Raw genomic sequence first — 11,960 nt, forward strand, 5'->3', positions numbered from 1 at the left:
CGGAACCGGCCCGTGACTAAAGGAGTATGGTAAAGCATCAGCCTTTACAGGTCTACGAGAGACAGCTGTGTTTGTCCTGCGTGACTGGGATCTATGGTTGCCGCTGGAAACGCTACCAGCGCTCCCATGACGACAGCTCCAAGGTAGGAGGCACAACTGCGAGAAGACTCGTACTCTGATTTTTTTTTGTAAATGATCTCTTTCTCTGTGGGAGTGTGAAATGGATGTCACGTGTGTTTACACGTCACTCGCCAGGCTCAATGTATAGATTCAGTTCAGTTCTGGCTGACACAGTGTAAATGTGAATTTGAACAGGATCTGGTCCCAAAACCATACATAATGCAACACATCAGGGCATTATTTTGGTGACCTTATTATTTTGGGTGGTCCTCTCATCTAGACAACTTGCAGAACAGTGCCCTTGACTAAAGTTTGGAGTCGTGTTTCAGTTGTGCAATGTCTTTGAGCTGCATTGACTTACAGACACACACTGACGTGCTGGGAAATGAATTGCTCCTCCACAGTCCTCCCTCAGAGCCTCGTCTGTCTCTCACAGACCCTGTGCAAGCGGAGCCAGTGTCTCGCGTTGCACAGGGCATGTTGTGGGTCATCCTGGCATTCAGACCTGGGCACAACACACAGGGGACTCTGTCTCAGGCCGGTTAGCCTCACTCCGGCCGAGAGGCGCTGTGATCTGGAGATTAATCAGTCAGAGATAAAGACGTAATTTAACCATCCGTGTGCTCCGCCGTGGCAGGCATATCATTCCCCCCCCCCCCCCCCCTCCCCACCCCCAACCCCCCAAACAGATCTGGGCCCAGGCCTGGTGCCAATCACTCATCCCAGTTTGTTTTTGTTTTTGCTTTTACACATTTAATTGTAGATAAGCAATGAAAGAGCTTGAATATTGTCAGCTATGTCCGCGTTTAGCAAAGTGATTGCATTAAAAAGAGAACAGAATATGAACCCATGGAGAGCCTGGTGCTATAGCTATAGGTGTAGTCAGTGTGGAACTCAGAGGCTGTGCAGTGAAGCTGTCGGAGGAGTAAGAACAGGACGAGAAATGGGCTTTGAATCTGAGGAGTCTGAGGATGCTCTTTAAGAGTTTGTCTGACAGAAAGATTAGGTTCAGCTCTTCACGACAATGAGATAAGTCATTTTTATTTGTCTGTCATTTTTTCTGACATATTAGTCATTTTTATAATTCTGTTTTTTTTTTTTTTTTAGGTTTTGTTTTTTTAACTGATTTCAGCATTGTTTAAGTGTTTTGTGGTGAAGTGTTGCGAAAATCTGAGCAGTGAAATATGCTTATGTTTGTAAGTACTTCTGTGTAAACAGCTTGCCTCGTAAAAAGACTCTAACGAAGTCTATTACAATCACGATTCTTTTGCCAGAAGCTCTCATCCACAGCGATGGAAAAGAAGTGCATTTAAATCAAGTGGAAAAACAACAATCTGTCATCATCGCCACTCTTTATGAGAAAAAATTGGCAACAATCATTTCTGTAATTACACTGTTTGTCTGTGTTAGATTTTAGTTATGAGTATGTCAGAATTATGTATATATAACGCTGAAAACAGCCAGTAACTGTGATGAAGTTGCAGTGAGAGGCAGTTTGAACAATCATGAAGTCTATATCACATCTTTCTACCCTCAGGTCTAAATAGCTTGTATCTAATCAGGTCTTTTTTTGTTGTTGGAAGTGGTCACATTCTATTTTAATTGTTTATAATTTATATTGTATTTCAGTCAGAGCTTTAATCACATCGCATGCTTTTCAGGGACATCACATCAATTGGCTCCAGTGTGTGAAGGGTTATGTCAGTGGGCTGATGTTTAGGGTGGTGTAATTAACAGTATGTGAAGAGTCATTTCGGTGGGCTGATGTTTAGGGTGGTGTAATTAACAGTATGTGAAGAGTTATGTCAGTGGGCTAATATTTAGGGTGGTGTAATTAACAGTATGTGAAGAGTTATGTCAGTGGGCTGATATTTAGGGTGGTGTAATTAACAGTATGTGAAGAGTTATGTCGGTGGGCTGATATTTAGGGTGGTGTAATAACAGTATGTGAAGAGTTATGTCAGTGGGCTGATGTTTAGGGTGGTGTAATTAACAGTATGTGAAGAGCCATTTCAGTGGGCTGATGTTTAGGGTGGTGTAATTAACAGTATGTGAAGAGTTATGTCGGTGGGCTGATGTTTAGGGTGGTGTAATTAACAGTATGTAAAGAGTTATGTCAGTGGGCTGATATTTAGGGTGGTGTAATTAACAGTATGTGAAGAGTTATGTCAGTGGGCTGATGTTTAGGGTGGTGTAATTAACAGTATGTGAAGAGTTATGTCGGTGGGCTGATGTTTAGGGTGGTGTAATTAACAGTATGTGAAGAGTTATGTCAGTGGGCTGATGTTTAGGGTGGTGTAGTAACAGTATGTGAAGAGTTATGTCAGTGGGCTGATGTTTAGGGTGGTGTAATAACAGTATGTGAAGAGTTATGTCAGTGGGCTGATATTTAGGGTGGTGTAATAACAGTATGTGAAGAGTTATGTCAGTGGGCTGATATTTAGGGTGGTGTAATTAACAGTATGTGAAGAGTTATGTCAGTGGGCTGATGTTTAGGGTGGTGTAATTAACAGTATGTGAAGAGTTATGTCAGTGGGCTGATGTTTAGGGTGGTGTAGTAACAGTATGTGAAGAGTTATGTCAGTGGGCTGATGTTTAGGGTGGTGTAATAACAGTATGTGAAGAGTTATGTCAGTGGGCTGATATTTAGGGTGGTGTAATTAACAGTATGTGAAGAGTTATGTCAGTGGGCTGATGTTACGGGTGGTGTAGTAACAGTATGTGAAGAGTTATGTCAGTGGGCTGATGTTTAGGGTGGTGTAATTAACAGGGTTGTGGTGTAGGTTTCAGATTGAGGAGCTGGATTAGAGCAGAGATGAGCAGTGGGTTGTTGAGCTCCACACCAAAGGGTTCTTCTTGGACCCTTTGAGTGATGTGAGTAAAGCTGGTTTAGTTCTTCATGCAAACCTGGAGATCAGCACCCTAAGGAGTTCTTTAGCAACACTTCTAGTGGAAGTCTTTTTTTTTTTTTTGTAATCAGCCAGCCAGTATGGAAAACAGGCCAAACACCTTTCGACTGGCTCGTCCAATCAGACAGTGTCTGGCTTGCTGGGGCATTTGATAAAATGGTGTAGCATTTCTGCTTTTAAAAACTGTTTCAGTGACATTTCAGTTGACTCTTCTTATGTGTGCTATATCATTCAGAACCTGCCTCTGAACACGTTTCAAGGTTTGTGCTTTATTTTTCAAAAAAAAAAAATTTTTCTCAGAGTTATTTATGGCCATTAAATAACTGGTCAGTGTCAAAGTGTTTGAATTCTTCAATTATCCAGAGACAAATAAAAGCCCCAACAATTTTTGAATGACATTATTGCGCTGTTAAAAAAAGCCTAATAATTAGGGAATAAAATTATACTTGACCTTTTCATATGTGAGATTTACCTCTGTCTGTTTCAGTAGCATCAGTAGTGATACGGTGCTTGACTCGGGCGTAACAGACTCCAGGCAGACTAAAACCCAGCGTGCTATGAGGCTCAGAGGCGAGCCAATCAGAACAGCTCCGCAGATTGTACCAGGTTACAAGAAAAACAGTGAAGGGGCAGAATCAGTGCCAGGCCACAGTATTGTGAGCTAGTTGTTTAGGATCTTATCTTATCTTATAGATGTGAAAAGCACTATACAAATAAATCGAATTTAATTTGAATTTCTTTAGGAAGATGGAATGAGAATACATAAAAACGTATGAGAAATGACTGAACTGATTTCTTTATGTATGTGCCACTGAACTCGCTTTATTTGTGTAGCACGTCAGTCACTTGTTTGTAACTTTCTCATAAACTCCTCAAGTAACACAACTCTTCTGACTTACACAAAGTGTTTTTCCCCCCCTTCATAATTCCCTGTCATAATACCCATTAAACACGTGCCGCCTGGACTATCAGTCCATCTCGATGTCCAGAGTGTTTACGGAAGTAGGTCTGATGTCGTTAGGGCTTGCCGACCAGGAGCCCTGCGATTGGCTGTTTCCCGGCAGTGTGGCCGTCCCGGTTATTATTAGGCTGTTGTGGCAGTGGCTGCGTCGCTTCGGGCTGTCCGCTCATGTGCGGCTCTGGAGGATCTAATTGGATTGGGAGCTTCGGCTGTGATGAGGCGTGTGAAGTGAATGGGTGAGACTGCGTAAGGCGATGCTGTGTCTAAGAATGCCGTGTCACGCTGCAGTCCGCCCTAAACTCACATACGGTTATATGGAGATAACGATGACCGCTCTACAGGGGATGAATCTGTGAATGCCAGAAACACTTGTGAACTTTGCCTGGTTTTATGAGTGGCTGTGTACTGGATAAATGAGACTACCTCAGGGGGCTTGTAATCGTGCGTTAGATTAAATCACTGTTCTGGGATAGCCCAAGATGCACCAGTCCGCCTTTGGGTCTTTATGAGCATGCAGGAAATAATTGTTAGTTGATTTATATCATTGAGTTTGGGGTTGCTGTGTTTTCAGCGGGCGAATGTTTGCAGGGACACTTAAGAGAATTAGCCATGATCCGTTTAATCCTTCTATTTATAAACCAGTGGTTTTCAATGATGTATGCAAGGCCAAGCGATGAAGACACTACACTAGCCACACTGATACTCATCTCTGAACCTTTTTTTCTGCACTAGGACATGATATTTTATGGGATCATATTAATCTCATGAAATCTGAGCCATGCCCTACTGAGAAACACTGTGAAGATTTAGTGACTGGGCCGATAAATATGTATGCTGATCATCGTAAAAAAACCCCACTTTTTTCAGAAACACCTTTAGTCGCTGTCATCTCTGTCAGCGGTCAAACACCCTCCCCACGCACAGGCATTCCCATAGTAACTGCGGTCACTCCCTGTCATACCGTGCACACTCCCCTGTCTCCCATAGCGACGTGGCCTCATCTCCCAGGAAACTATACTCATGTGCCAGCGAGTCCCGCTTTTCTCGCCTCCCACACGCACACACACAAGCACACACACACACACGCATGCACACACACACACACACACGCATGCACACACACACACACACACACGCATGCACACACACACACGTTCACACACACGCATAGACACAAACGCACGCACATACACACACACACACACACACACACACACAAACACACTCACACACACACAAACACACACACACACACGCACGCACACACAAACACACACACACACACACACACACACACACACACAAAGGTGGAGTCTTGCTGTGTGGCATTTAGAGGTTATTTGAAGGCTAATGTTGAACGCTGGCGTTACCACAGAAATGGAATTTAATTAAATTTACTTCCACTGTTCATTTTTCATTTCTCCAGATTAACTCCAATGTGAAGAACATGATACTTCAAAGGTTTGCCTTTTATCACCGTGCCACTGAAAACAATGAGTTCTTTTTTCAAGGACATTAATTTTAATGCTGCTCGGGGGCACCATGACTACCAGCTCCCCGTTTTCCACTGCAGGCTGCTTGTAGTTGAAGCCGTTAAACAAATCCTTAAGGAGCAACTTTGACTGCCCGCGTAAATGCGACCAGTCATACACCTACCAGTGTATTGCTCTTATGGATTAATGTAGTTAATAAGAGATGTGACAGTATTTCTATAGCATATAGAGACAACTGCAGTCCACTCCAATCCTCCTGGTGTAGACTGGGTATTCATCACCGAGCTGATTGCAGTGTAGTATGTTCATAATAAGCAAATGCAAATGGATGATCTCGATTTGCCCCCACAAAGGTTCGAACGGGCAACGTAAAAGCGCTTGTCACCCATCAAATGCCATCGTCCATCAAACTTGGATTAATAATTTACTCAGCGTTTGCACACTCCCTCACAAACAACCTTTTCCTCCCAAAACAACCTTTGCAGTTTCAGGTCATTGTAGTTCACGTGAACCCTTTTAAACACTCATGTGCATCAATGCTTACTGTTCACCATCTGTAATTACATCAGGAGAAAAGTGAAAGAAAGAGGAGAAGAGGGAGGGAAAAGCCGACTGCCTGTCAAAGTCACTCCCAGCCACGTCCGGCATCCAGCCACCGTTAGAGCTATACACTAAAGGAGGCCACACTTTGACTTTTACCCGACATCTGACCTCAGACATGACAAGCTGACAATCAACTTGTCCCATTGCTTCTCAGACAAAAATGCTTTTGCTTGCAAGTGTTGTTATTCGTGACTATAATTTCAAAAAAGTGTTCTCTTATTTTTGTTTTTTTCCAGTGGGAATGTTCATGGTTTTTCCTCCTGTGCTGCTCAGTTCTCTTGCTGCTTGTGTGGTCCTATTTCTGGTGGGAGGCTCACAATGACTACAATGAATTTAATTGGTAAGACGCCCCCCCCCCCCCCCACCCACCCACCCCGTTTCATGTGGAATTAATTGTTGTTTAGAGGTTCTGAATCACGCAGTTCATTGTGCGCAGAGCTGGTCTCATCACATCTTTCATCCTCTTTTATTTAACACGGTGTGTGTACAATGCCACACTGACGTCAAACTCTGATGATAGTGAACTGAATTCAATAATTCACCTTTTCTCTCCACCTTTTTGGTGGCTCATTTGGGAACTGTTATTGCCGAATGTGCCAATTGGATGAGTTAAAGTCGAATGGAAAGAGAAGAAAGTTCTTCAGAAGAAATTCTTATCTAAAGCTTAGCCATGACTGTATTCCCTGATTAAAAATGAGGGACAGGCTGAATCATTATAGCTGCCCACCTGCCTGGCTGGACGGAGAGATGGACACTAGCCGCACAGCTTTGTGATTGGCAGTGTGTGAAGATTTTGAGATGGTTTATCCGTGCTTTTCCATCCTTTTCTTTTCCACACATGTTCATATTGTTCTGTTTCTCTTCCAGGTTGTTATATAACCGCTCAGGAGAATGGAGTGATGGTACAATCCCCATTCTCACTACCACCGTCGTGGGATTCACTTACACAGCGTTTTTACTGGTGAGAATCGCCTTTAAAGCCCGTTCAGTTTCGTTTCTGTAGTATTTGTTTTTTTTTTAAACAACAGGCAAAGCAGCTTTATAAAATATCAGGCTTGAGATGTACAGTGAGCAGAACTAAGATGACAGTGGTAAGGATATGACTCCCCCTGGCTGAATTAGGAAAATTGTTGGTGAACAGGGTTAGAGTGGTCGGTCCGTTTTGGGGAACAAGGGGACAAAAAGATCCAAGAGACAGAAGATTTGTCACAGAGCATGTGTTAGTGTAAATACTGTAAGTTGTGTTTAACACAAACACACAAAAGTCTAGATACCACAGCAACAGCAAACACATAAAACACTTTTTCACATTCAAATCATAATATAAGAACATCAGCATTTTCTGCACATTATCATGTGATTATTTTTAATAATGTAAAGCAAATGCGAGTTGAAGACAAACACGGCGTGTGTCTGTTTTGTTTCGTGGCTCCTCAGGTTTTAGCACTTTGTCATATTGCAGTGGGTCAGCAGCTCAATCTCTACTGGATCCATAAGGTAAACGCACTCTCCCACTCCCGCTCTCTCTCTCTGTCCCATCGCCCCGTCGCCAAATTCATCAATGAAAAACGGTGAAATGTGTGTTTTTTCTCACGCATGTGTTTGTTTGTTTGTTTGTTTGTTCTCACAGATTGGAGTGTTGGCTGTACTACTCACCACCATTACTGGCTTCGTTTCCATCGATGACTTTTGGAGAGATGAATGGGACATTGTCTTGATCTCTCTCCAGGTTCGAACACCTCTTTGCAGTGTCCTTTACAGGGTTTTACCTGGTCTTACTCACACACTGAACGTCTCCAAAGCACTGCCATGCAAAACCGTGCTGTGCGGTGTACAGAGAATGTGAATGCATATTAGAACACCGAGATGTTTATGCGTGTCTGTGTTTGCACAGTCCACAGGCCCGTTCCTGCACATTGGCGCCGTCGCTGTGGTTACGGCCCTCGGCTGGGTGGTGGCAGGTCAGGTGGTGCGCGGAGAGAGAACAAGTGAGCTGAAGTTTTGTCGTCACATCTTAAACCGATACACATGTGGTCAGCAGCCACAGGAGACATTAAGACAGGCTTTGGTGGGAGAAAAGGGGGCAGATCATTAGAGATAATGGTTACAGTTTAGGTTCCCTCTCTGACACTTAAATGCCATAGCACACAGGGTATATGGAGGGCTGATAAAATGCTAAGAGAGTGTTTGTTTTGGAGCTGATTGGATTATTATGGGTTTCTAAAATATGTCTCCAGCTGCATCAGAGTCTAACTTAAGCAAATCTTAGGTAGACTTGTTATGGCAGTATATCTGAATGTGCATTTAATGTGAATTGCTATGTTACACGGGGTTTATAAAGCTTACTCTAGGGTCCTTCAAGTAAACTGTTACCATCACCTCCGGCCAGAGTTTGGTAGAGGTTTCCTGTTTTGGAACCGGTGTCATGAATTGGTTCTGCGTTCCGTATGTGACCCACAGAGTTCCAGATGGCCATGCTTGTGCTCTATGTGGGTGTGCTCTTGGCCCTCTACCTGGTTCCCCTCACTTTGTCTTCCCCCTGCATCATGAACCGGGCCAACCTCAAACCACGCCCTGCTGTGATTGGCCGGCGAGGAGCGCCCATGGTGAGTCAGCTGCTTGTCAAAGTCCAAGAGGTAGTGCCTCTCCAGAGAGTTAAAACTCGACAGGTTTACATGAACCAGCACCACAGGATTAAACCCGTTATCCCAAAAAAAATTTCACAAACAAACAAACAAACACACAAATATTTTTATGAATAAATAAAACAAATGAAGTTAAAGTGCTTTTTCCGCTTGACTGAAAGTATATACCTGCACGCTCTGTTCACAGTAAATGTGTATGGTATGGACCCAGGAGAATATAGGTATCACCTTGTTTATTGCAGAGGGACCTTTTAAATGAGTGCTGAACTGTGTTGCCATGTCAACTCATTCCCTCATGTCAGGGTTGACACCAAATTTCAGCAGTCAGTCCTGTTAGGTATCCCTTCCCAGGCACACTCTGTCCTATGCACCCCCATCCCCCACCTGAACTCCACCCCCTACCCCCCACCTCACCCAATCATGAGCCCTGTCTGGACTTGCCTGCATTTATCGTGGTTGTTAGCGTTGTACACCGTGGCTGCTCTCCCAAGAACTGGGCAGTGACTCCCAGTAAAACCAGCTGTGGTTGGAGAGCCATTTTACACGGCTAAAAATAGAATGATCAATACATTTTACTCCCTTTAATGCTGTGTTAACTGCATGGAAACTGGCAGCTTGATTTCCAGTGAAATGATACTGCCTGGAATGGAGTGATGAAGTGAAATAAATACACATACACATGCTTGCTGTACATACATACATACATACATACATACATACATATATACATACATACATAACTTCCCCCACTCACAGGCATGTGTGAATATTGATCCTTAAGCGTACAGAGTTTCTGTTCTCTGTTTTTTTTTTTTTTACCTTTAATTAAGTAACTATTAAAAAAAAACTGTATCAGTTTTGTAATTGTTACCTGTCCTTTTACAAGTGTAGAATGAAGTCTCAAATACTAAATCTGCCAGTCGAGATTATTTTAGTGGTCACGTTTTCTTCCAGCCTTTAATTCCTACAGTTTTTATGGTCTGATATGAGACGTGAAGTTCTGTCCCTTGTTGCTGACTATGACGCTTGGCTTCCTCATCTCTCTCCTCAGCTGGCTCCAGAGAACACCCTCATGTCCTTCAGCAAAGCCTTCCAGCAGAGGGTCAGTGCCCTGGAGGCTGACGTGACTGTCAGGTACTCCTTCGGTTCCTTTTCATAAAGAGAAACGGTTTAAGCCTCTCCATTTTCTCAGCTTTATCCCCTTTAGCACACTGAGTTCAGAGTAGAAATGCACTACTGTTCTGGTGGAGTTAAAACACAGACCAGACCTGGGTCAAATGAGATTGTGAACTATCTGAATGACTGGACACTACCCCATTGTTGTACTCACTTTCCATCTAACTTTGCTACCTTAATTAACAGGACAAATAGCGGTTTTAATGTAGACTTTTTAAAGCATTCGTGTTTGGGATTGCTTCTACACACTCAGTCCTGTTTGAACTTTAGTATAATTAGTAGAAAAAGACACAGACAAGACAATGGAGCCATGTCAGGCTACAAGGACATTTCCCAGTCATTCAATGAGATCCTCATTTGGACCAGGTGTTCAGCTGATTGTTATGTAAATCATCGATGCTATGTCGCGTCATCTGCACACTGCTACATCATCCTGAAAAGGAGTGTTCTATCATGCTCATTGTTCCACCGTGTGGACTGGAGCATGGCGACGTGTTTGCGGTCATTTGCGGTTGGTCAGCAGGGCTGGGTATTGCCGACAGTGACGCGTTTGCGGTCGGTCTGCAGGGCTGGGTGCGGCTGATGGTTGACAGCACTGATGAACCAGAGCGCTGGTATTGAGCACTTATGAAGGGATCAATCGCAAAGCCACTGAGGTCTCTGCTCCGGTGGGCCCGGGGATTAATGAGGGACTAAGATTAGAGCCCCTGCCCCTGGCGGACGTGCTCTGCCCCTGCCTGCCCTTGCCTGATACCTCGTTAACTGAGGATCATATTAACCTGCACAGAGGGCAAACAGAAACCTAGCTTCTCACCTATACGTTTCACTGGCTCGTCCACAGCAGGGAACAACCGACATATCTGAGCAGTCACTCTGTACTAAACTATGTTAGTTGAGTTTCTGTGTGTGTTTTCTGTGTGTCGGTCTGGTTTCAGTTTTTCAGAGCTAGGACAAAGTGCCAGTTTACTGGTAATATAAAGTTTACTGAAAGAAAAAGAAAGCAATCAGTCCTAACGCATTTATCTCTAGATTGCCCCACATATCAAAGTTAATATGAGAGAAAATTTGGAGAACAAATTATTCAGCTTCATTCATGAACTATGAGGGGGAAAAAGTGTAGGAGGGTGAAAAAAAAGGAAAAACGTCATTTTCATTAAAAAATAAACTAAAAGAGGTTTTTTTTTTTTTTTTTAATTGTTGTCGTTGATTTACTAAGTGATAGGCTACCTGAAGTTAACCCAGCAGGAAGTAAGTGACGTTCAGTGGCAGGAAATGACATAATTATAGGTCAAGTCATGACTGTGAGAGAGACAGAGGGAGAGAGAGAGAATGATATTGTCTTCCCTGTGTGCTCAGTTTGGATGGTGTGCCCTTCCTGATGCGTGACATGACTCTGCGGAGGACAACAGATGTGGCCAGACTTTTTCCACGGAGACTCAATGATGATGCTTCTCTCTTTAACTGGACACAGATACGGTCTCTTAATGCAGGAACATGGTTTCTCAAGGTATTCTCTCTTTCCCTCTCTCTTTCCCTCTCTCTCTTTCCCCTTCTCTTTCCCCTTCTCTTTCCCCTTCTCTTTCCCTCTCTCTCTCCCTCTCTCTCTCTCTCTTTCCCCTTCTCTTTCCCTCTGTCTGGTCTCCTTAAGCAGTGTCTCAAACTCTTTCTTTGTTTAGACAAAAAATGTACAATGGAGTGTAATTTCAGATACTGAGCTCTTATTTTAAAATAACTAAGTTCTGTGCATTTTTTTTCTTCAGTGTATCAGTTGACTCAACTTCTTTAAGTCAAAGTGACGTCACTCTCATTATGGCTTTAGTAAGCGTAAGATGTGCTCACAGCAAAATATAGCTTGTACCAAGCTTTTGTGTGCACTCTTTTCTCTGAGGTGATGAATGTTTTTTGCAGTGAAATTCTCATGCTCTTTAAACTCTTAAAATAGTCATGTGAGGGTCTCCTCCTTATTTTATCTGGTGTCTCTAGACTGACCCCTACTGGACGGTGGACTCCATGTCTGTTAAAGACCGTAACCGCGCTGGGAATCAGACGGTGT

At 43.3% G+C, this 11,960-nt stretch overlaps 1 protein-coding gene across 1 annotated transcript in view; it reads left to right on the plus strand.

Moving 5' to 3' along the window:
* The first annotated feature begins 26 nt into the window (after positions 1–26).
* gdpd5a (glycerophosphodiester phosphodiesterase domain containing 5a) overlaps positions 27–11,960 on the plus strand; it is a 17,563-nt gene continuing 5,629 nt past the window's right edge. The window contains exons 1-10 of the mRNA XM_030792847.1: positions 27–143; positions 6,323–6,426; positions 6,954–7,047; positions 7,524–7,583; positions 7,717–7,815; positions 7,981–8,074; positions 8,547–8,692; positions 9,783–9,865; positions 11,264–11,414; positions 11,891–11,960. The exon at positions 11,891–11,960 is cut by the window's right edge and continues 152 nt beyond it. Of these exons, the coding sequence (XP_030648707.1) occupies positions 27–143; positions 6,323–6,426; positions 6,954–7,047; positions 7,524–7,583; positions 7,717–7,815; positions 7,981–8,074; positions 8,547–8,692; positions 9,783–9,865; positions 11,264–11,414; positions 11,891–11,960 (1,018 nt within the window). The remainder of the gene's footprint in view (positions 144–6,322; positions 6,427–6,953; positions 7,048–7,523; positions 7,584–7,716; positions 7,816–7,980; positions 8,075–8,546; positions 8,693–9,782; positions 9,866–11,263; positions 11,415–11,890) is intronic.

This window comes from Chanos chanos, chromosome 15, assembly GCF_902362185.1.
Source record: "Chanos chanos chromosome 15, fChaCha1.1, whole genome shotgun sequence".
NCBI classification, from domain to species: domain Eukaryota; kingdom Metazoa; phylum Chordata; class Actinopteri; order Gonorynchiformes; family Chanidae; genus Chanos; species Chanos chanos.